A 23,263-nucleotide genomic window follows, 5' to 3' on the forward strand; every position below is an offset into this window, starting at 1 on the left:
CTGTGAGGCACGGGGATATTAGCATGCTTTGCGGCACCATGTTTCATTTCTGTTGTGTTCTATCATGAAGGAAACATTGGGCTTCGTCATGCACACTTCACTTAACGTTACATGTATATGCATTGAGTTTCAGTTTTAAAAGAAAATGCGATGCCATTGAAAACACCACAACAGAAAACGACTCCTTCAGAGGTTGACCGTGATAAGCTTTATAATGACATACGGTTTTCCTAATCACAGGCATTTTGCCACTTGGGGAAGCATCATTGTATTGTCAGGATTACAGACCTAGTTAATGCACAACAATTCCTATGGGAGAAGACCTTTATTATGTCTAATGACACGAATCGCACTACACCACCATTAGCGTACCCTGATTTTTATTGTCAACCACGCACACTAGTCGTGGAAACCCGAGGAAATAATCAATTCATAGACAAAAAAATCCTCGGTTCACGTGCACTAAGGCTAAACACCCTTAAAACACATGCTATACTAATTATATAGTCCACTTACTGGTATATTGCACATAAAATATAACGAAAAATGAAAAGTTTTAAAATACATAATTCATAGTATTATAGAAGTGTAAAGCGACAGAACATATTTGACGTCTGACAGAATACCCTGCTGTTTACTGGTATATTTAAATATCTCCCTACTTCTGACGACATTATATACAGCTGAAGTGTTTTAAATGGTGCTCATTTTATGTATTCAAAGTATATCTGATATGAGTGGATGCATGACGAACCTAATGCCTGCGTTCTAGTTTTTCACTTCCTATCGACGCGCTTCAGTGATCGTATTGTTTGTATGCTATATCATTATATAGTAATTACCGAAGTAGGAATAGTTGTACTGTGTATCTAGATAGATCAATATCTGCAAGATGGGAACTACTTCATTTCCTCGAGTGTCCATTCCTAAAGATAACGTTTCTGTTGTTACTGGAGGTAATGCAGGTATGTATGGATACTGACTAAGCAGTAGAGACAATGGCAGGAACATTGCATGTTAAGTGATAAAGATGCTTTGTGGATGCTTCTAATATACAGTATGTATATTCAATACTTTACCTCAAACTATCAGCCTCTGGACCAGATACTTCATTTGTATGGCGGTAAAAGCTTTATATTTATTATGATGAGAGTATTTCTTACATTTAGGTGTCGGCTATGAAACCGCCAAGTGGCTGGCTATGATGGGTGGTACCATTATCATTGCATGTAGGTCGGAAGAGAGAGCGAAGCAGGTGAGGATGATCAAGATCGAGTAATTCATTCAGTATACGGTAAACCAACCTTTTTCACGGCTACTAAATTTCGCCACTCATAACTCAAGTTTGTCAGGCTTTTGTCGATTCTTATACTTGTCCATAAATAATTCTGCACATACTGATTGAAAATACAAATCCGGTTACCGAGAATCTTAATCAACAGTATCTTTGGTATATTATCTGATTATTTCAGCATACACAGAAGATGGTCATGGACAAATATTCCAGGGAACTCTTCACGCCTAATGTTTAAAATCGCTTCTGTATAAAACCAAATGGAAGGACAATTTCAATTGCTTAATACATATTTTAAAAATGACATTTTTTCTAAAGCTGCTGGAAAACTGTGCAACTTTGTATAAAATATGATAATTAATTGATATACAAAGTTAAACCCAATGACAGCAACCAAAAATAGTTTTTCACTCTTATATGACTTTCGTAAAGTCTTTTTCTTCAACACAAACTATTTTTCAATACATGTATGTGTATTTATTTTATATGGTAATATTTTCAGGTTAATTATCTAAGTCAGTTCTTGCCAGTTGCTTATCTACTTCCGGTTATGAAAGCTTCCGGTCCAGCACAGTATGGCCCTGTGGGTCCAGACTGCCGAATTATTCTGGCATCGAGTTCGGTACATGCATTTTCACTCTTCGATCCTTTGGATATTGAAGGAAAAAAAGTATTCTGAACCAAAGATATACTGCAGATCCAAACTATATCAGGTGAAACTATTTTGCGTGTTAATTGCAATATTGTGTGGCTTTCCCCATTTAACACTTTCACGATTGTCAAGGAAATCATCAGACTACTTAGTAGTTAGTAATTACTCAATAGACGAATAACAAGCAATAATTCCTCAAAGAATTAAGATTTCTGAAGATTGTGTTTATTTAACTTCTGCAAAAATAGAAAGCATCACAATACGATTGGACTTCATTTCGAGTGTTTTTTTCAGAATATGCAGATGTTCCGGCTGAATTCCATCCTCAAGGACACCAGTGTGGCTGTTCTATCCTAACATCCAGGAATCGTCAGAACACCCATATTTTCTGGGTTTAAAAGTGGAATCAGGAAAGCCCCTTTAACCATACTTCAAGCGTTCGGTAAGGTTATGTTTATGCTCAATATAAATTGGAAAATTACATCACAAATATGCATATACCGTGCGTCCGGTTATGTTCGCGATTTGATCTAAACACGAAGAAATAAAGTTTTAGCGGTTTTTAATTCTTGCGTTATGGCTTTTAGCTTTTAAACACTGCCCTCCATTAAATACAGATATATGTAAATCTTGTTAATACAGGCATCAGTATATATTATTTATTAGCTTATCTTTCTACTCTAACTCATTAATTGTATTTTCGAGTGTTTCCTCATAGTTACACATTCAGCATAATTTTAACGTTATTATGTAACAGAACTTTGTGGGCTGCGTATTTTCAACCATTTCTTAACATTTCGGGAATCAAATTATCGCGATCATAGCAAAGTTCCACGAAATATCGGAAATATCCTCCCCTGAAAATAACCGGTTATACGGTGTAACATGTAGGGTCAGGAACATAATTGTTGGTCCAATTTTTATGTTTGTAGAAAATATAAATGTAAAGGTAGAAATAAAGAAAATAAATACTAGTCACTTACTGGATTCCTTTCATTGTTACGATATGTCAGGGCATATTTAGTATAGACGGGAACACGAAATAAAAGCTTAATGATGATTAAGCATACATCTGCAATTACTCCCTGAAGCGTTAAGTCGTAATTTGACGTTTTCTGTATTCCAAGCAATTTTGTTTTACAAATGTCTAAGGCATTAGACAACATGAATATTCTCCATACAGAACAGAAGTACAAATTGCTATAATCACACAAAACAAAAACATTCCAATTTCAAACGAAAGGCTGTAACTATCGTACTATGTTCAGTGTAAATCATGAACATACTAGATCAAATAAAAATGTCGCTTTTTAGTCCGAATTGTAATCACCAGTCGTTGTTATACCATATGATACCACATATAACAACACCAAAATATATTTACCATGTAATTCAATACATTCAGGAGGAATAAACAGTGTGTTTGAAGACTCAATGCGGGGGTGAATCCGGATCTCGCAGGTGTACGGGATCGTTATTTTGAGACTCCGCGTTATTTGCTAAGTAAGTCATTTCATGAAGAATAAATTAAAAGGATGGATTACGCAATTTCGTTACCCAACTGCACAATATATTAAAATCAGCATTACAAAACAGTTACTGTTGATAGCCAAAAGCTAAAAATATACTATTGTGAAAGATGGCAAGAAGTATAAATTGCATCACGAAAAATGTTTGCATCATAGGCGATATGATAGTAAGCAATCACAACCACTATATTGTCTCACAATGGTAACTTCAGCAAGGGACAAATGATCACGTGTACAGTCTATTGTAAAGTAATATAAACGTGGAAATTTACATGAAGGCGAAATTTATGCTATTATTTCAACCTCATATGAAAGTATGTGACAATATAAATTATTATTATCACATAACTAGCCCGTCCAGCCTTGTCTTACGGCCATGTCATAAATATCGTAAGACACATGTGTAATAACACTATTGTGACGTCACAGGTAGTTTTTACGTCATAATCTATATATGACGTCGCATGATTGTCTCAGTTGACGGAAACGTCACATCCGAGCCGAGTCTCTTTTATAGAGACGAAATCTGAAGTTTTACTTATAACTATTATTAAAAGTTATCTGATAAATAGAATCTTACACTCGTGACTATGAGATATAAAATTTATCGAGCTCGTTTGATAAATTTCATATTACATAGCCACTCATGTAAGATCCTTTATTTACAGAAATCAGAAATTGTATATATCGCGACAGTAACATCCATCCGAAAGGTTTTTACTTCTAAATCGCCAAATAAAGTACTCGCAAAATTTTCCACGTTTACATTACTTGACATCACATATTTCCAATGTGCCGATGTCTTAAGTGACTTTTTGTTTCTCTTCAGAAATAACTTATTCCAAGCTGCACTGTGGGATTATACCCTAAACTGTCTGAAAGAATACCCAACAGGATATTCTAAAGGAACTTCAATGACATTATTTATAAGATACCCCAAAAGAAACTGCAATCAAATCATGTGACATAGATAGGGAACTTCATCACATTTATATTTCATAAACAGAAAAGTTGAATAGATTCAGTTGGCAGTGACCTTCGCAAATTCCTGGACATCCCCACATACCTTAATACAATCCAAGACACCTGTGAATATTTTCATTGAAATACACATGGTACGAAATAAAAGCTTCAGAATGCTTTGAAGGATGAAAAACTACACTGTTATATTTCTACAGGGACGCCAAAATATAACCAACTGCCGTACGATATTCTAATAACTATCAGTAAATATCAAATAAGATAATAAAAAACTAGACTATAATGTTTTCAGTTATCTTTAGAATACTGACAGTTGCAGGACAGGAAAGCAGGACACTGAGACAAGAAGCTTTCCCATAGAAAAAACCCTTTTTTATTATACCCCCTGTAACGAAGTTAGGGGGTATACTTGTATCAGTTTCTCTGTCTGTCTGTTTGTCTGTCTGTCAGTCCATAGAAAAAAATTGTCCGGACAACTCCTCCTAAACTACTGGAACGATTTCAATGAAACTTGGCAGTATTGTTGGGAACCATGTCTAGATGTGCATGTGTTTTTGTTTGTCAAAATTTTTGTTGCCATGGTAACCAGGTCACTATACACAGGTTGATTTTGTCCGGACAACTCCTCTCAGGACGTTATTCAGAGTGTAATTGTGTGCTCAGTGTTCGCCTCGTGATACTTGTGATAGAGAGAATCTTGCTTTAAACAAAAATGCAAGGGAAATCTCTTTCACGTAAGATTCATAATAGATGCAAATAGTTAATGAAGTCTGTAATGTCCATATTTGTCATTTTCGATGAATTATTTGTATACTAAAGTTACATGTGCCATAACTTGGCGAAAATTTCGACATGAATTTTTTCTTCAGAAACATATTAAAAATCATCAGGTTGGATTAAACCTGTGAATGTTATTCAAACGGACAGACAAACTTGTATGATGCCTTTTAAATATTAGCTAAAACATAGAATTTATACACTTTAAAATTCTTGTTTTTATGCCTAATGTGTGTTTAGATGGAAACATATCTACAGAACTCACTTTACAATTGCTAATAACACTGTAAATGTAGACCAAACCTTGGCTTCATGGTCTCATTTAACTGCACTGTAGATGTAAACATAAAGAGTTTTGGCAGTACTACCAAACACCATTCCCAGCTCTTATTTGTATCTGTACAATTAAATTATATGCATTGTCAGTAGTGTAATTCTCAAAATGTTGATAATGTTTGGTGGTGAATGCAATATTAAAATCCCTTCTTTCCTAATTCGTGAGTATGGAAATTACGGCAGATAATATGCACGTAGATAACATTTAAAGGACTATACAATGTTAGATGTACAGCACTTTCATTTAGACTGCCAAAGAAAGTAATAGATATCAAATATAACAAAATTGATAATGGAACACAATATTGTCGATCCTACTCACAAATTATGTATGGTGAAATATACTCCTTGTTATTATAACGATACTTATCTTTTAACACCATATGACGACATTGTGTTTTTATAAATTAACCTGTATGATAATGGTTATATGAAAAACGAGAAAGCAAAGGCAGCAATATCAAAGGAAAGAACTAAAACAAAAAGATCACAGTTGACTTATTAGCCAATTAACTAGGATGATCAAATAGCTAATGGATATTTTAGCCCACCATTAACAGATGATGAGCTATTTAAGTCGTCTATTGTCAGTGCCGGTCCTTTCGTCCGTCCTTCCTTCCATTCTCCACTCGAACTTATATGATTTAAGTTTGTTACCACTATTTGTCAGACAGTACTGATCAGAAAGGGATTGATAAAACTATGTATGTCTCTATGGTTCTTAGTTGCCCAATTATGGTTTTGTTTGGGGGCTATCACGAAAGAACATGGTTGATAGGCAGCCATCTTAGATTCCCATTCTGAATTGAAAACCAATAAATTTTTCAGTAACTAGTAAATCACTGAAATAATAGGTCTGTTAGTGTATATGTCATCGTTGCATATCTTCCTAGGGTTATTGTACCAATTAACAAACTAATACTATCTCGATTCTAATTTTACGTTTATATTTTCTTTCTTCAAAAGCAAAATCCGCATTTGTCGCATATAATAAAACTTAGCACTAAAATAGAAAGATATACAACAGTACAGCAAAACATAATTCTTATTTCAACCCTTTGAATAAACAATGAAATCTTTCACAACGTGAGACAATTAACTTAAATGTCCTTGTATAATTACTCTTCTAATCTATTTAGCTTGCGCCTAATCAAACACTATATACAACATTTGTTCAGATTGTCCAAACTGCATGTCGTTAGCAGGAGCAGGACAGAATCTTGAAATCATATCGCCATTCCATTGTCCCCCATGTCAATTCCTTCATTAGAGAAGGTCCATGGAATGCTGTTATATCTAAACGCCAGGTAAGGATTATCGATCACCCGAAGTTTGTTTGCGACGCATACCTAAGCTTCTAACTGCAGGCGTTCCAGTTTTTCAACTATAGGTGGATCCATAAAAAGGTACCATTAACCTATGTTGAGATTAGACGTGAGGGAGCTCTGTCTTAAACATGGGATCTACTCCATCTTTTCCTCGGGTGACCATTTCTAAGGACAACATCTCTGTTGTTACGGGAGGAAATGCAGGTAACAATAAATTTTACATTTGTTTTAAACAAGGATATAATATCACTTATACATCAATGGTTTAATTAAAGTTTATTATTTCATCCCATCTGGGAAAAGGTAAGTATTAAATTACACTATTTTTTGTGAATCAAATATTAATCTATTTCCATTTACTGATATGTGTTATATTATTCTGCTTTTGTGACATATTATTTAAAATTTACATGCATGCGGACTATCAATAATAAACAAAAGGGTTTCGCAATGTTTTGTTTTCAATCAATGCAGGTGTGGGGTACCATACTGCTAAGTGGCTGGCCATGATGGGCGGTACCGTAATAATTGCGTGTAGATCTGAGGAGAGGGCTAAGCAGGTATGATGACACTCCTAAGAATCCAATCTACTTGTCAATATACTGAAACACAACTACACGTATAAAATAATTGTTTCGGATATAATGTATAATTATCTAAAGACGGGCCATTAAAGTGGAGATTATCCTTATACCACAAATGGTACGTGATTCAAAAGAGATTAAACCTGGGGTGAATGAATATAAACGTGATTAGACAGGCGATATTTGGCAGTACAGTCTAGCTCATGTCGGAGAGGGGCAAGGTGTCATTAAATGGCACACGTCCATTGTGTATAGGCAAATAGGGAAAAAATACAATATGGCCGTCTTAGGTTGTGACAAAATAAATTTGGTTACCGCTATTATCAACGTGTACGGTTCTTTTTCAATTCACATCTAGCCAACTATGGGCTTGATATATTAAAAAATAAATAGTAAGACCATGGGTAGACAGAGAGTTTCCATAATATTTTGAAATAATGTATAGGTATTATTTAAAACTATTCTATAATCTGTTTAATGGTCAGGAGTAAAGATTGATACTTAGAAGTCTTACTTGCACCTTACACCATTTCATTTGGGCAATACAACAAATGAAATGAACCAAGAATTTTTGCAGAAGAAAAACTAAGCGAATTAAAAAAACACCCGGTATAACGACCAATGGTCAGGAGTAAAGAATATAGTCTTAGCACCTTACACCATTTCAGGCAATTCCCGGTATAGTTGATAACGACCAACTGAATATAGAGTTCATGGCACTGGACTGTAATTCATTGAAATCTGTTATGGATTTCGTTCAGGCCTACAAGTCATCAGGAAGGAAGCTCCACAGGCTGATCTGTAACGCTGGTATTGGTTTGCAAGATAAACTAGGTATGTAATCTACATATATAAATATCTAAAGATACAGATTCATCAGCTGACACAGACTTATCATGCTCTACAAAGGCTCATCGTGTATACTGATTACGGAAACCAAATTGTTAACCAACTGATTTTCGCGGCGACTTAATGTCGCGATTTCATTCTTAACGACTCTTATGTAGCAATTCAGCGATATATAGTTAAACACTTATAATTATATAATCAAACGCTTTCAGGGCGATCTATTTTCGCGAATTCTATTCGCTAACGAAATTTAATCGCAAGTAAAAATACGTAGGTTTACTGTATATAAAATATGTTTCGTAATAAAGGCAGATTACAAAACTCAGAATCTGTTATTAGAAATATAAGGCATTGTTCTCTAGTCGTAATATGTATGGTCGATCTATCATTAGTGATATTTTGTTTTATTTCAGCACATACAGACGATGGCCATGAACAAATATTTCAGGTAAAATTAAGTAACAGTAGTTAGTTTACAAATAAATCCTTTGATAACTTCTTGCCATTTTATAAATATTTGCTTTAATTGATTTACACATCGATATTCCAACTTCTTGAATAATCGTTGTTATTCAAGTAATAGAATGGAGCCGCGTTGGCCGAATGGTGGAGATGTACCCCATGTGAGGCAGTTGCCAGATACTGACAGCTGACGGTGTTTTATCTCCTGGCACTCCGCCTTACCTTCCTCCACCAACAAAGCTGGCACGTCCTTAAATGACCCTACCTTTTCAACAGGATGTTAAACTTATCAAACCAAACCATTTATTTTGAATGGTGTAAATTGACATATGTACTATATGCTGGACTTACTTTTAAGTTGAAAATGATAATTGTATTTTATTATTTACCTTTACATATAGGTGAACTACTTGAGTCAGTTCCTACTGGTAGCCCATTTACTTCCGGTGATGAAAACTTCCGGTCCGGATTGTAGGGTGGTTCTCGTATCAAGCTTGGCTCACGAATATTCTCACTTCGATCCCGAGGACATTGAAGGGAAGAAGTATTCCGAACCAAAATATGACACATCAGAATTATATAACCGATCTAAACTTTATCAGGTAAATCCTACCAATCTAGTATTCATCATATATAAGATGGTTATTATGCACAAGGTTGTAATGTATTAAATTGAAATATTGGACAGTGACATATTGTAATCCGAAAGTCTAAATATTTTAGGAGAGGAATTAATATAAGCTACATGCTTGTTTCAAATCCTAACATTAAATATATCTACACATGTATGTAGACTCATGTAACAGGAGAGGAGAAAATGTAGCAGCCAGACCGGGATTCGAACCCGTGTCTTCCGAACACTAGCCGAATACTCTACCGGTGAGCTACCTTTTCCCCCGATGATCGACCCGGCCCAATCCCGTTACACTAATTAAATAAAACTCGTTTAAACAAAACGAACCTTGTGTCGATAAACGCACTAATCATTTAAGCCAATTTAAATAAGAAACACATTTTTGTCAAAAACACAAACAAACAACGCGAAAATATAAATACATCTATTCTTGCATTGATTTTAATTCAGGTGATGCAAATGTTTTCTATGAACGAGATCCTAAAGGACACAAACGTGACAGTATCATCCTTACATCCGGGCTTCGTGAGAACATCTCTGATGACCACATTTAGAAGAGGGGTATTCAAAGCTGTTTTAGCAATGTTTGATCTATTTGGTAAGGATTAGATTACTTACAATCCTCAAAGCTGATGCATAGTACATAGTCTCCTTTTCATTACGTTTAATTAATCAGCATGCCTTTTACAAGTATAACTCTGTTATCATTATTCTCTGTCATATATTGAATATCCATTAACAAGAGAAATCTCCTCCTCAGTATTTTTTGCGATTACCATGGAAAACAATACATTAGATAAACAATTACTTCAATTGTAGTTTTGTGCTCCAGGTACATCAAAGTCTCCATTTCAAGGCGCCTGGACCTCACTTAACGCAGCGGTTAATCCGAAACTGTCCGGTGTACGGGACACATACTATTCTGATTCTAAACCAAAGACTCCTATATCAGCTTCCAGGTAAGCAATCTATGTTCTTAAAAATGATAAGTTAAGTTCTGTCAGGGAATAAGAAGTGATTGCTATTTTTATAATAAAATAATTTAGTTAGAAAAGACATTATTTCTTAATGAAATGAAAGACGACTTAGCAATGTGGCAGTGAACAATTAAATTTAGTCAATCAAAAGTCGTTTTAGAGATGTGTTAGTCAGGTATTACTATAAAGGCAATATAAATCTGTTCATGAGACTCCGGCACGCCAAAGTGTTTTAAAAACTCACATTTGAATAAAAGATATAAATCGTAACTTCTTCACACGATTGACACAACGATTAACTTTTTTCTTATCTCTAAGACAACATAAGCTAAGATATGATTAGTTTGGTTTAGGAATATCTAAAGTCCACGAGACCAGACTCTCGTATAGATGCATTAGTAACAATACATCAATAATCTATAATATAATGTTTTAATGATGTTATTGCTGCTTTATAATTGAAAAAAAGTTGCCAATTTTTCAAATGACTATAAATTATTGTTTAAGCGAGTTTAAATTATCGATGCCACTATGATAGTTCACTCTAGACACATACCGTTCTGATAGAGAAATAATAGAAGGAGACCCATTCACTTAATCTAAACCATAATTCAAAACCTTAAAAATAAATAGCCATTTAAAATTAGTATCGTAGCCCATCTAGTCATTCAGTATAAGGAATGCTTTGGAGGTTGATATATGCAATGTATTTTGTCTTTGCAGGAACAAATCCTACCAGACAGCCCTATGGAACTATACCATTGCATGCCTCAAAGATTACCTACCTGCTGATATTCTCAGTGGGCTACAATGATATATCTTAAATGATGTCACCAAAATAATGCAATACCCTCGCCCTCTTGAAAAAATACCAGAGATTTCTCATCGTTGATAAAAAGGTTTCTCTTTGCAAATGCAAAAATAGCTTATCAGAAATATTCTTTATCATATATATACATTTTTATTTTTCAAAAACATACACGATATCAAGGCAAAACATCAACAATAACACACACATCCATACACATAACAATCCAACATTTATTTCAAATTTTAATTTTGAATGACATTTAAAGTTATCATTTATACAAGGTAGAGTTATCAATATTGATAATGGACCAAAGCTTAGATCATAATTTATAATAGTTTCTTTGTAATATGGCAAATTATTAAATATGTACATCATATTACAAATTAGATTGATGTAAGAAAGGGGGGAAAGAGAATGAAGTCAAGACAAGGCGAGGTCAAGTCCAACTAATTGTAACCATCTAAATCATGTCTTTTTTCCGAACTGTTTTGCCAACATCTTCACAAAATCGTCATCCTTTTCCGCTTTGTTATTAACTTAACCCAGATCCGGTCTACATTTATTTTGATCATGTAGAATATAAGTTGTACTCCTGGAAAATCCGTATAATGTTTGCATATAATTGCCTTAATATATTTGTTCATATAAATATTATTTATTTAATTGGCTTTGTTTTGCTTTATTGGTGTTCATAGTGTATAAATTGTCCAGCTCTCATGCATGATTTTGTCTTTATATGAAGAAAAAGTTGGTATACTTCTTTGGCGCCTCCTGATTACAAGAGACCAACTATGTCAGATATTCACTAATAGAAATGAGATGATTATGACAATCTACACTTATTTAATTCAATCAATGTCATTATTAAACTTGTAAATGCTATGAAAATAAACAATATATTTTCTGTGGCTTGTTATTGTTTCATGACATAAAAACTTAAAGGGTTTAATACTATGAGGAATGCTATAAATATGATTATCTATTTCAATAACTTGAAAAACTGGAAGAAACAGACACCCAAAATCTGAAAAAAAAACCGATAACAGTTTATTTTTCTCGTTTAACATAAAATCGCGAAAACGTTGTCCCGCTTAAGGTTCATGTAAAGGCTTTAAACAGTAATCAGTGCCATCAATGCAATTCACACGAGTTCTATGTCTTCTCCAGAAATATACATTTTTCTCATATTTTACTGAATTTTACAAGCAGCTTCACAAATAACATATCAACAGTAAGTCTGACAGTTAGCCAGGGTACATACCAACAAATAATTAAGTTGGTTTTGTTCAATTGCAGCACAGTAATGAGTTTTAGGCTTGCAAAATATCACTGGTTAAAGCCTTTACATGAACCTAAAATACAACAGAAACTGGAGCATCATTGTAATTAATAAGCCTATTGTAGACGTATAACATCGTTGGATTTGTATCCTTTCTTGAGTAGATATAATCGTCTTTAAATTAGCTACCGACAAAGTTATCATCTTCAAGTATATCAAAAATATACAACGGCACATGTGTATAGATATATATACCCTATGTGCTTATGATCTAAAAATAACCTATTGACCTTCTCAGATTCGTAAACAGCAGCCATTTTACATACATGTGCCACTCCCCATTTTGCCAGGGTTGACGGCTGTACTCGTTCGATAACCACTTGTTTAACGACCGGATGCATTAAGCACATGACAAGCAGTTTTTGTACTGAGCTCGAACGTGTCGTGTAGACATAAAGCCATCCTATTTTGTCACACAACACTAGTGATCTGCCTGAGGTATGTTTTCCAGTATTCTGAGTTAGACAAACCTGTTTCTAAAAAATGGGATCTACGCCTTCCTTCCCCCGGGTCTCTATTCCTAGAGACAACATTTCCGTGGTGACCGGCGGTAATGCAGGTATGTATAACTATAACAGAACAGTAAAACATCGCTATTTTAATCTTTAAATCATACCCACTGTCCATTCACATAACTGATGGAACTTATCACGTACGCTGGTGGAAATCAAGATACGTACGATTACTGGGTGGAGAACTCCACAGGGATCTGTATTTTTCTGGTACAGTAAAAGATCGATTACAGACGGCATATCACAATGTAGCTTGTTATCGACCTTTAAGAATGATTCTAGTTATGATAGACATGTAAGTGGACAAAGCAGGACCCTAGCATCTATGGCATATAATGACCATATATATGCGGTAACTAGTTCATCGATTAGTAGATTCTATATATATTGACATTAAAAGACATAGTAGCAATAACAACAGAATCATTGCATCTCTATGTTATTTCATATCAGTAATACGTTTGTGACCGTTTTTGGTCTTATCAGGATATTGATTTTATCATTAATTTTCATTTCATATAATTCCTTTTCAGGAATCGGCTATGAAACTGCGAAGTGGCTTGCTATGATGGTTGGTACCGTTATCATTGCGTGTAGATCGGAGGAGAGAGCGAATCAGGTGATTTTATCTACAGCTTTAAACCCCAGAACAAACCAAAAGGATTTATTTCAAAAATGGATTAGAAATTATTTTCATTATCAAATAAAAAAGTATAGTTCAGAACGCTCAAATATGATTGTACGAACGGCACTTATTACTTAGTAAATAAATGTTATTGTGTGCAAATTATCCATTACGCAATATAGTAAGTGATGTCAGAAAAGATGTGGTTGCCAATGAATCAGATCTGACACTAAAAACGACTTCTTTCACTCCGAGATTACCAAGAAAGTGGTTTGACATTTCATAATCTGCTCAGAGATTACCCAAACACATATCTCGGTATTTTGTTATTAATACTGTTATCACGAACAAATGGATAACGATTATACACGCATTATCTATTGTTCATATTAGCACAGATAGTTATAAGACTTTATCCTGCAACTGCCCTACATAATGACTGATAACTACTACTGGATAGACTTATGCTTTATCCGTCAATACAAAATGCTTTATCCGTTGCCACGCTCACGTGAATTTGTTCCACATCTAACGGGACAATTTCTAACATAACCCCGCATTTTAACCTTGCGGCGAAGGAAACGTCATTCAGTCCCACTAAAAAGTGACGTCACATTCACTGGAATGACGTCATTTTAACGATATCGAAAATCTCGTATGGCGGTGTCGTCTTTTTCTTGGCCCATGGTAAAGGTATTTATCGTAAAGTAGCTCTTTGATAGGTAATTACTGTTTTTTCCGTATTTTCACACTATTTCAGTTATATTACACACTGAGTAGAATACTTGTAAGTACTGTTTGCGAATGCGCTTACATATTTACCACGGTAGTAAAAAGGAGTAGAGTATAGGCCTTTACTCTCATTCGGTTTAGTGAATGAATCTTTTACTCTGCATCAAAGAAGCTTTTCCCTTCGAGAGAAACCAAGTAAATAACTGGCAATTTGCTTTCGTTTTTAATTTCATAAAAGTTGCAGGATAAACATAATACTTTCAATACAAGTTTTAGTTTGGTGCTCGACACGGAAACCTTGTATTGTAAGATACTAACCATGTATTCTCTGTTTATCCTGCAACTGTCCCACATACTGACCGATAACTACTGCCGGATAAACTTGTGCTTTATCCGTCAATACGATATGCTTTATCCGTCAATACGATCACGTGAATTTGTTCCATATCTGACGGAACTTTTTCTAACTTGACCCAGAACTTGAACCTTCCGGTGAATGAAACGTCATTCAGTCCCGCTAAAACGTGACGTCACATTCACCGGAATGACGTCATTTTTACGCTATCGAAAATCTCGTATGGCGGTGTCGTCTTTTTCTTGGCTCATGGCAAAGGTATGTATTGCAAAATAATTCTTTAATAGGTATTTATTGTTTTTTGAGTATTTTCATTTTGTTTGAGCGATGTATCATACTGAATAGAATTACGGATACTGTTTGTGAATGTAAACAGGAGTACACTCTCATTCGGTATAGTGAATGAATCTTTACCTCCGCATCAAAGATCTACTGGAAGCTTCTCGCTTCGGGCAAAACCAAGTAAATAACTGTCAATTTGCTTTCGGTTTGAATGTCATAATGGTTGCAGGATAAACAGAATACACGGTTAGTATCTTACAATACAAGTTTTATTTTGGTGCTCAACACGGAAAGCCGAGATGACTCGGCAAAGCCTCGTCATCTCGGCTTTCCTAAGTCTCGCACCAAAATAAACCTTGTATTGTAAGATACTAACCATGTATTCTCTATGTGTTGTGTTAAAATACGAACTTATCTATATTATTATCTCTACTAGTTACTTTCCTTTCCCTAGTAGTTTACATCGATGTTCTTCATAAGAGTAAAAGCTAAAACCGTTTGGATTGAAACTACGTACATCTTGAGTCAACATTTATCAAGCGGTATTTTATGAATTACATATGACACATATTATTGTTTATTACATTGTAGTTTGAAGAAATATCATGGGATATTTATGTATGAAAACCCTTTTTCACAGGCAATAGAGCAAATGAACAAAGAGTTTGAAGAAGAAAAACAGAAGAAGACGGAAGGCGTAGTTGACTACGATAAATTAAATGTAGAGTTCATGCCCTTGGACTGTAATTCATTAAAATCAGTAATGAGTTTTGTTGAATCATTCAAATCGTCGGGAAGGAAACTTCATAAATTGTTCTGTAATGCCGGGATAGGTATACAGGAAACACTAAGTAAGTATGGAGTAGGCAGATTGGGGTTTATACTGTAAAACAAGAGATACACATTTTCCTGATAGAGGATAAACCATATGAGTGTCAGTAAGAACTCTCGATTGCGAACCAGAATAAGAAAACATGATTTACCACCATAAGGTGTAGTGATATTTTCAAAAGCAAATAGGCTCTCATTAACTTATAAAAAGGTTAATTGCATAAAGAATGCATTAATAACAAATCATTTTAATTATGAATAATTATTCCATGAATTCCTACTTACTGAACATCTAGTCTAGATTCATATACTTACTTAAACAATAATCTACTCGTGGTCGACCTACATGCGAGTACGTTAACGGCAATGTGACATATTTCCGCCAAATAATCATCAAACCATTGTTACCAAGCCAGGCATATGTGTGCCAGTTATACCACAATCACAGGAAGGAAACTCGTACGGCTGGATATAACGCTCATCAAATACGATTATCAAAATATGAATCGATAGTTTATGCTATAAATAAGAAAGCATGTATTCCGATGCGTTTTTAACAGCTTTTTGCTATGGATCTGCAAGAACGATCGGAGTACAACAGTATAACATCATTCGGTTATCGGTGACAGAAAACATTTTAGACTAAGACAAAAGTAGTTCGGGCCAAAATTTCAAATCGTTGAATATCAATATACTTATCTAACACCCACCACATTCATAATTATAATGGTCTGAGAGTGGAAAATACGACGTATTGTCGTAGAAACTGGATCAAAGGATATAAGAGGTTTGATTTGACGCTATATATACTGTTAGACATAGAGACCTTAACATTAACCTTATATAAACTATTGTTTGATATAAAGTATCAAAATTGTTTTAATATAACCTGCATCACTACATACATATGATCACTTTACCGGTTATTCAATTTCCCCTTTTTCAGAATACACTGACGACGGCCATGAGCAGATATTCCAGGTAAGCATATGTCAATGCAATACACACAAACTAACAAATAAAAACAATTTTAAGTTTCAAGGACTTCTGAATTTCAATTTCCAAATATTTTATTGACAAAAAAATGTTAGTGTCAATTGGATTAGACATCAGGCGTAGCCTATCTTAGTCTTCTCCCGATATTGGTGGTACAAACAAATAATTATATAAAACATATATACATGGTGAGGTTTATGAAAATAAGGGGAGGTAACTCCTAGATGAGGAATGGCGTAATTTTTGATCATATTTATTGTAACTCTATAAATTAACAGTTAATTTTCTTTTTTTTATATAATAACCAAATATTATCACATAATTCTCACTATACTTGATAGTGTGTATATTTTGTGATATTGGTCCTATTCGCCACAACAGATACAGGCTATAAAGTCCACATGTGTTTAACACAATTAGCCATCCACTGATGGGCATCAAGAACCAATCTCACAAAATACACATATATTTGATTTGTGGAGTTACAACTATATTTGTAATTACTAGTGTTCACCCATTATTAGTTTCTTAGGAGTTACCTTGCTTAAATATTTGATGATTTTAAAATAACACAAGAAAAGAAGAAGAAGGATAATAATATTAACATATTAACAGAGAGACGATTCAAAAATTGAGTTTGAAGAAGTCTCAATAGGCTGCCCATAGTACAAATATATTGTTAGTTGCTAGCTGTATCAATCTGGATCTCCAGAGAAGAAGGATTATAGGTACATGTACATATAAACAATAATGTATAATATTATAAGACTTACCATTACTATGATCTACATGTCTACATATACCAGAATAATAAATATTTTATTTACACAAATAAATCAACATTAAATCTCTTTGTTTGAGCTATATGATTAGACACGTGAGTTGATATGTTTCTATTTTCAGTATCATTACAATCTGTACATCCCTGTACAAGGACATTTATACACACATGGTTATGATGATGACGATTTAGATGTTGTTCAAGCGTCAAACGGTGGTTTTGACATAGATTACATTCAAGGAAATAGTGATATGCAGTTTCAAAGGATTGATTACAATCACACATTGGGGATTCTATAAGGTGATCCATGAATCGGTCTCAATTTAAACTAGAAATTGTCACCGGGACAATTTGACGGGCTTTTCACCTAAAAGCTACTTCGTTCATGGTCATTTATAAAACACTCGGTAACGCTTAGTTTCAACGTACCAAAAGTCCAATACCAGGTCTTAGGCCTTTCAGAACTTTACAATAAGTCATTTGAAGACTTTAGGATTGTTAGCCTGAGTGCCCTTTGATATAGGTCAAGGTCAATCACATTAACAAACTTGGTAGGCATTTATGTCAGCATGCTTCATGCTTAATATTAGGTCTCTAGGCCTTCTAGAAATTGAGAAGATTTTTTTAATGATTTTGTCGAAAAATTGCATTTTTGAACTTTGTCCCTTATTTCCAACCGGAAGTTGACGTTTAACAGAAAAATGATACAAAACTAATTGTTTCATTTTTGATTCTACATAACATATCCAAAAATGAAAGTAATTGGCTGTGTGGTTAACGAGCTACGGCTGTCTCAATGAGCTGAATTTTCACAGGATTATTTTCATAACTCTACAATCACACGCACTCTGTGACCGTGGATGACGGTCAAGCTCGTTTATTTTTTCAAACCCGATAGTCAACTACCTAAGCTTACTTCATGCAAATCATGAAGCCTCTATACTATGTAGAACTTGACAAGAAGATTTTTTTCGTGATTTTCACCGAAAATGGCGAATTTCCATTATGAGTCAATGATCATTCGGAAGTTGACATTTTAGAGAAAAATGTACAATTACAAAGTTTCTCAGTATGCTATTCTACATAACATACAAAAACATGAAAGGAATTGGCTCAGTGGTTAACGAGTTATGGATGTCTAGGTTAAACCGGAAGTGCCGTCATTGCGGCCATATTTGAATTTGAATCAACACCATATTAACAAGAATTGGTCACGGTGACAAGTGGAAGATTTGTAGTGCGTTTGGGCTTGATTGCACTAGTGGAATCAGAGGAGATGTTTAAAATATAATTGTCGGAATTTGAAAAAAAAATCTTAGTTAAATATTAATTACGTCATAAAAAATTATTTAGTGGACTAATTTTTAATTTGAAGACATCAAAGCGATGCAATGGAAAAAATTTGGAAAAAATTGAATAATAAAAAAAAATCTAAAAATAGTCACTTTTTTGTAAACTTTGACCTCTAGCGAGCTTTTTAACAAGACATATTTTGTGGAAACATGTCATGGGTAAAAGTTAGATATGTTCATTCCCTACAATAAAATACCTTCAGATTTGCAATAGCTTTCATATTTTTTGAGTTAAAGCAGTTTTTGTGGTTTTAAGGTTTTACGTCATGGCGGCCATTTTGGAATTTTTGACCTACTTAATTTTGTTCATGGAACACCTTCAGATGTTTGGTTAAAACATACTGAAATCATTTTTAACCTGTGTGTTACCGTTTGACCGAGAGAGCGTTCACAAAAACAGGAAGAAGAATAATAAGAATAACTAGAAATTGTCACCGGGACAATTTGACGGGCTTTTCACCTAAAAGCTACTTCGTTCAAGGTCATTTATAAAACACTTGGTAGCGCTTAGTTTCAACGTACCAAAAGTCCAATACCAGGTCTTAGGCCTTTCAGAACTTTACAATAAGTCATTTGAAGATTTTAGGATTGTTAGCCCGAGTGCCCTTTGATATAGGTCAAGGTCAATCACATTAACAAACTTGGTAGGCATTTATGTCAGCATGCTTCATGCTTAATATTAGGTCTCTAGGCCTTCTAGAAATTGAGAAGAAGATTTTTTAATGATTTTGTCGAAAAATTGCATTTTTGAACTTTGTCCCTTATTTCCAACCGGAAGTTGACGTTTTACAGAAAAGTTGTAATTAAATGAATTGTTTCATTTTCGATTCTACATAACATATCCAAAAATGAAAGTAATTGGATTTGTGGTTTACGAGCTACGTCTGTCTCAATGAGCTGACTTTTCACAGGATTATTTTCATAACTCTACAATCACACGCACTTTGTGACCTTGGATGAAGGTCAAGCTCGTTTATTTTTTCAAACCCGATTGTCAACTACCTAAGCTTACTTCATGCAAATCATGAAGCCTCTATACTATGTAGAACTTGACAAGAAGATTTTTTCGTGATTTTCACCGAAAATGACGAATTTCCATTATGAGTCAATGATCAACCGGAAGTTGACATTTTAGAGAAAAATGTACAATTACAAAGTTTCTCAGTATGCTATTCTACATAACATGTAAAAAATAAAAGAATTTGGCTCAGTGGTTAACGAGTTATGGCTGTCTAGGTTAAACCGGAAGTGACGTCATTGCGGCCATATTTGAATTCAAATCAACACCATATTAACAAGAATTGGTCACGGTGATAAGTGGAAGATCATGTGTGAGTTTGGGTTTAATCGGACTGGTGAAATCAGAGGAGATGTTCAAAATATAATTTTCGAAATTTGCAAAAAATTCTTAGTTAAATATTAAATACGTCATAAAAAATTATTTAGTGGATCAATTTTAAGTTTGAAGAAATTAAAATCTTCAGAATGACATACTGCATCGATGTAATGCAAAAATATTGGCAAAATTTGAATAATGAAAAAAAATCTAAAAATAGTAACATTAGGTAAACTTTGACCTCTAGCGAGCTTTTTAACGAGACATATTTTGTGGACACATGTCATGGGTAAAAATTAGATATGTTCATTCCCTACAATAAAATACCTTCAGATTTGCAATAGCTTTCATATTTTTTGAGTTATAGCAGTTTTTGTGTTTTTAGGTTTTACGTCATGGCGGCCATTTTGGATTTTTTGACCTACTTAATTTTGTTCATGGATCACCTTCAGATGTTTGGTTTGAACATACTGAAATCATTTTTATCCTATGTCTTACCGTTTGACCGATAGAGCGTTCACAAAAACAGGAAGAAGAATAATAATAAGAACTAGAAATTGTCACCGGGACAATTTGACGGGCTTTTCACCTAAAAGCTACTTCGTTCAAGGTCATTCATAACACACTTGGTAGCGCTTAGTTTCAACGTACCAAAAGTCCAATACCAGGTCGTAGGCCTTTCAGAACTTTACAATAAGTCATTTGAAGATTTTAGGATTGTTAGCCCGAGTGCCCTTTGATATAGGTCAAGGTCAATCACATTAACAAACTTGGTAGGCATTTATGTCAGCATGCTTCATGCTTAATATTAGGTCTCTAGGCCTTCTAGAAATTGAGAAGAAGATTTTTTAATGATTTTGTCGAAAAATTGCATTTTTGAACTTTGTCCCTTATTTCCAACCGGAAGTTGACGTTTTACAGAAAAGTTGTAACAAAATGAATTGTTTCATTTTTTATTCTACATAACATATCCAAAAATGAAAGTAATTGGCTTTGTGGTTAACGAGCTACGGCTGTCTCAATGAGCTGAATTTTCACAGGATTATTTTCATAACTCTACAATCACACGCACTCTGTGACCTTGGATGACGGTCAAGCTCGTTTATTTTTTCAAACCCGATAGTCAACTACCTAAGCTTACTTCATGCAAATCATGAAGCCTCTATACTATGTAGAACTTGACAAGAAGATTTTTTCGTGATTTTCACAGAAAAGGGCGTTTTTGCACTATGAGTCAATAAACAACCGGAAGTAGACATTTTAGAGAAAAATGTTTTATTACAAAGTTTCTCAGTATACTATTTTACATCACATATAAAAAAAATGAAAGAAATTGGCTCAGTGGTTAACGAGTTATGGCTGTCTAGGTTAAACCGGAAGTGACGTCATTGCGGCCATATTTGAATTTGAATCAACACCATATTAACAAGAATTGGTCACGGTGATAAGTGGAAGATCTTGTGTGAGTTTGGGCTTGATCGGACTGGTGGAATCAGAGGAGATGTTTAAAATATAATTGTCGAAATTTGCAAAAAAATCTTAGTTAAATATTAATTACGTCATAAAATAATATTTAGTGGACCAATTTTTAATTTGAAGACATCAAAACCTTCAGAATGACATACTGCATCGATTTAATGCAAAAAGTTTGGAAAAAATTGAATAATAAAAAAATTCTAAAAATAGTCACTTTTTTGTAAACTTTGACCTCTAGCGAGCTTTTTAACGAGACATATTTTGTGGAAACATGTCATGGGTAAAAGTTAGATATGTTCATTCCCTACAATAAAATACCTTCAGATTTGCAATAGCTTTCATATTTTTTGAGTTATAGCAGTTTTTGTGTTTTTAGGTTTTACGTCATGGCGGCCATTTTGGATTTTTTGACCTACTTAATTTTGTTCATGGATCACCTTCAGATGTTTGGTTTAAACATACAGAAATCATTTTTATCCTATGTCTTACCGTTTGACCGATAGAGCGTTCACAAAAACAGGAAGAAGAATAATAATAATAAGAATAATAATAATAAGAATAAGAAACTTAACGAAAACAATAGGTCTTTTCACCATAAAGTGAAAAGCCCTAATAATAAGAATAAGAATAAGAAACTTAACGAAAACAATAGGTCTTTTCACAAATAGTGAAAAGCCCTAATAAGAAGAATAAGAAACTTAACGAAAACAATAGGTCTTTTCACCAAAAAGTGAAAAGCCCTAATAATAAGAATAAGAAACTTAACGAAAACAATAGGTCTTTTCACCAAAAAGTGAAAAGCCCTAACTAGAAATTGTCACCGGGACAATTTGACGGGCTTTTCACCTAAAAGCTACTCCGTTCAAGGTCATTTATAAAACACTTGGTAGCGCTTAGTTTCAACGTACCAAAAGTCCAATACCAGGTCTTAGGCCTTTCAGAACTTTACAATAAGTCATTTGAAGATTTTAGGATTGTTAGCCCGAGTGCCCTTTGATATAGGTCAAGGTCAATCACATTAACAAACTTGGTAGGCATTTATGTCAGCATGCTTCATGCTTAATATTAGGTCTCTAGGCCTTCTAGAAATTGAGAAGAAGATTTTTTAATGATTTTGTCGAAAAATTGCATTTTTGAACTTTGTCCCTTATTTCCAACCGGAAGTTGACGTTTTACAGAAAAGTTGTAACAAAATGAATTGTTTCATTTTTTATTCTACATAACATATCCAAAAATGAAAGTAATTGGCTTTGTGGTTAACGAGCTACGGCTGTCTCAATGAGCTGAATTTTCACAGGATTATTTTCATAACTCTACAATCACACGCACTCTGTGACCTTGGATGAAGGTCAAGCTCGTTTATTTTTTCAAACCCGATAGTCAACTACCTAAGCTTACTTCATGCAAATCATGAAGCCTCTATACTATGTAG

General features: G+C 34.1%; 1 protein-coding gene, 1 long non-coding RNA gene and 1 pseudogene across 2 annotated transcripts; all 3 read left to right on the forward strand.

Annotated features, from left to right (window-relative positions):
- Positions 1 to 1,815: 1,815 nt before the first annotated feature.
- LOC138331979 (uncharacterized) lies at positions 1,816 to 4,680 on the forward strand. The gene is made up of 4 exons (XR_011209754.1): positions 1,816 to 2,007; positions 2,241 to 2,388; positions 3,352 to 3,449; positions 4,305 to 4,680. It is a non-coding gene; the product is annotated as an uncharacterized lncRNA (long non-coding RNA).
- Positions 4,681 to 6,734: 2,054 nt separating this feature from the next.
- Positions 6,735 to 12,118, forward strand: LOC138331970 (polyprenol dehydrogenase-like; annotated as a pseudogene).
- A 668-nt stretch (positions 12,119 to 12,786) lies between these two features.
- Positions 12,787 to 18,499, forward strand: LOC138331986 (WW domain-containing oxidoreductase-like). The gene is made up of 5 exons (XM_069279899.1): positions 12,787 to 13,112; positions 13,599 to 13,684; positions 15,700 to 15,910; positions 16,837 to 16,871; positions 17,790 to 18,499. The coding sequence occupies exons 1-5, from the start codon at positions 13,037 to 13,039 to the stop codon at positions 17,964 to 17,966; spliced, it is 585 nt and encodes a 194-aa protein (XP_069136000.1). The 5' UTR covers positions 12,787 to 13,036; the 3' UTR covers positions 17,967 to 18,499.
- The last annotated feature ends 4,764 nt before the right edge of the window (positions 18,500 to 23,263 follow it).

Source organism: Argopecten irradians, chromosome 1 (assembly GCF_041381155.1).
Source record: "Argopecten irradians isolate NY chromosome 1, Ai_NY, whole genome shotgun sequence".
Taxonomy (NCBI): Eukaryota; Metazoa; Mollusca; class Bivalvia; order Pectinida; family Pectinidae; genus Argopecten; species Argopecten irradians.

Excerpts from the sequence above, each read along its gene's own strand:
- LOC138331986 (XM_069279899.1), top strand. The coding sequence starts at position 13,037 with ATGGGATCTACGCCTTCCTTCCCCCGGGTCTCTATTCCTAGAGACAAC. Across the intron at positions 13,113-13,598 it reads GGTGACCGGCGGTAATGCAG|GAATCGGCTATGAAACTGCG; the intron begins GTATGTATAACT and ends ATTCCTTTTCAG. Across the intron at positions 13,685-15,699 it reads CGGAGGAGAGAGCGAATCAG|GCAATAGAGCAAATGAACAA; the intron begins GTGATTTTATCT and ends CCTTTTTCACAG.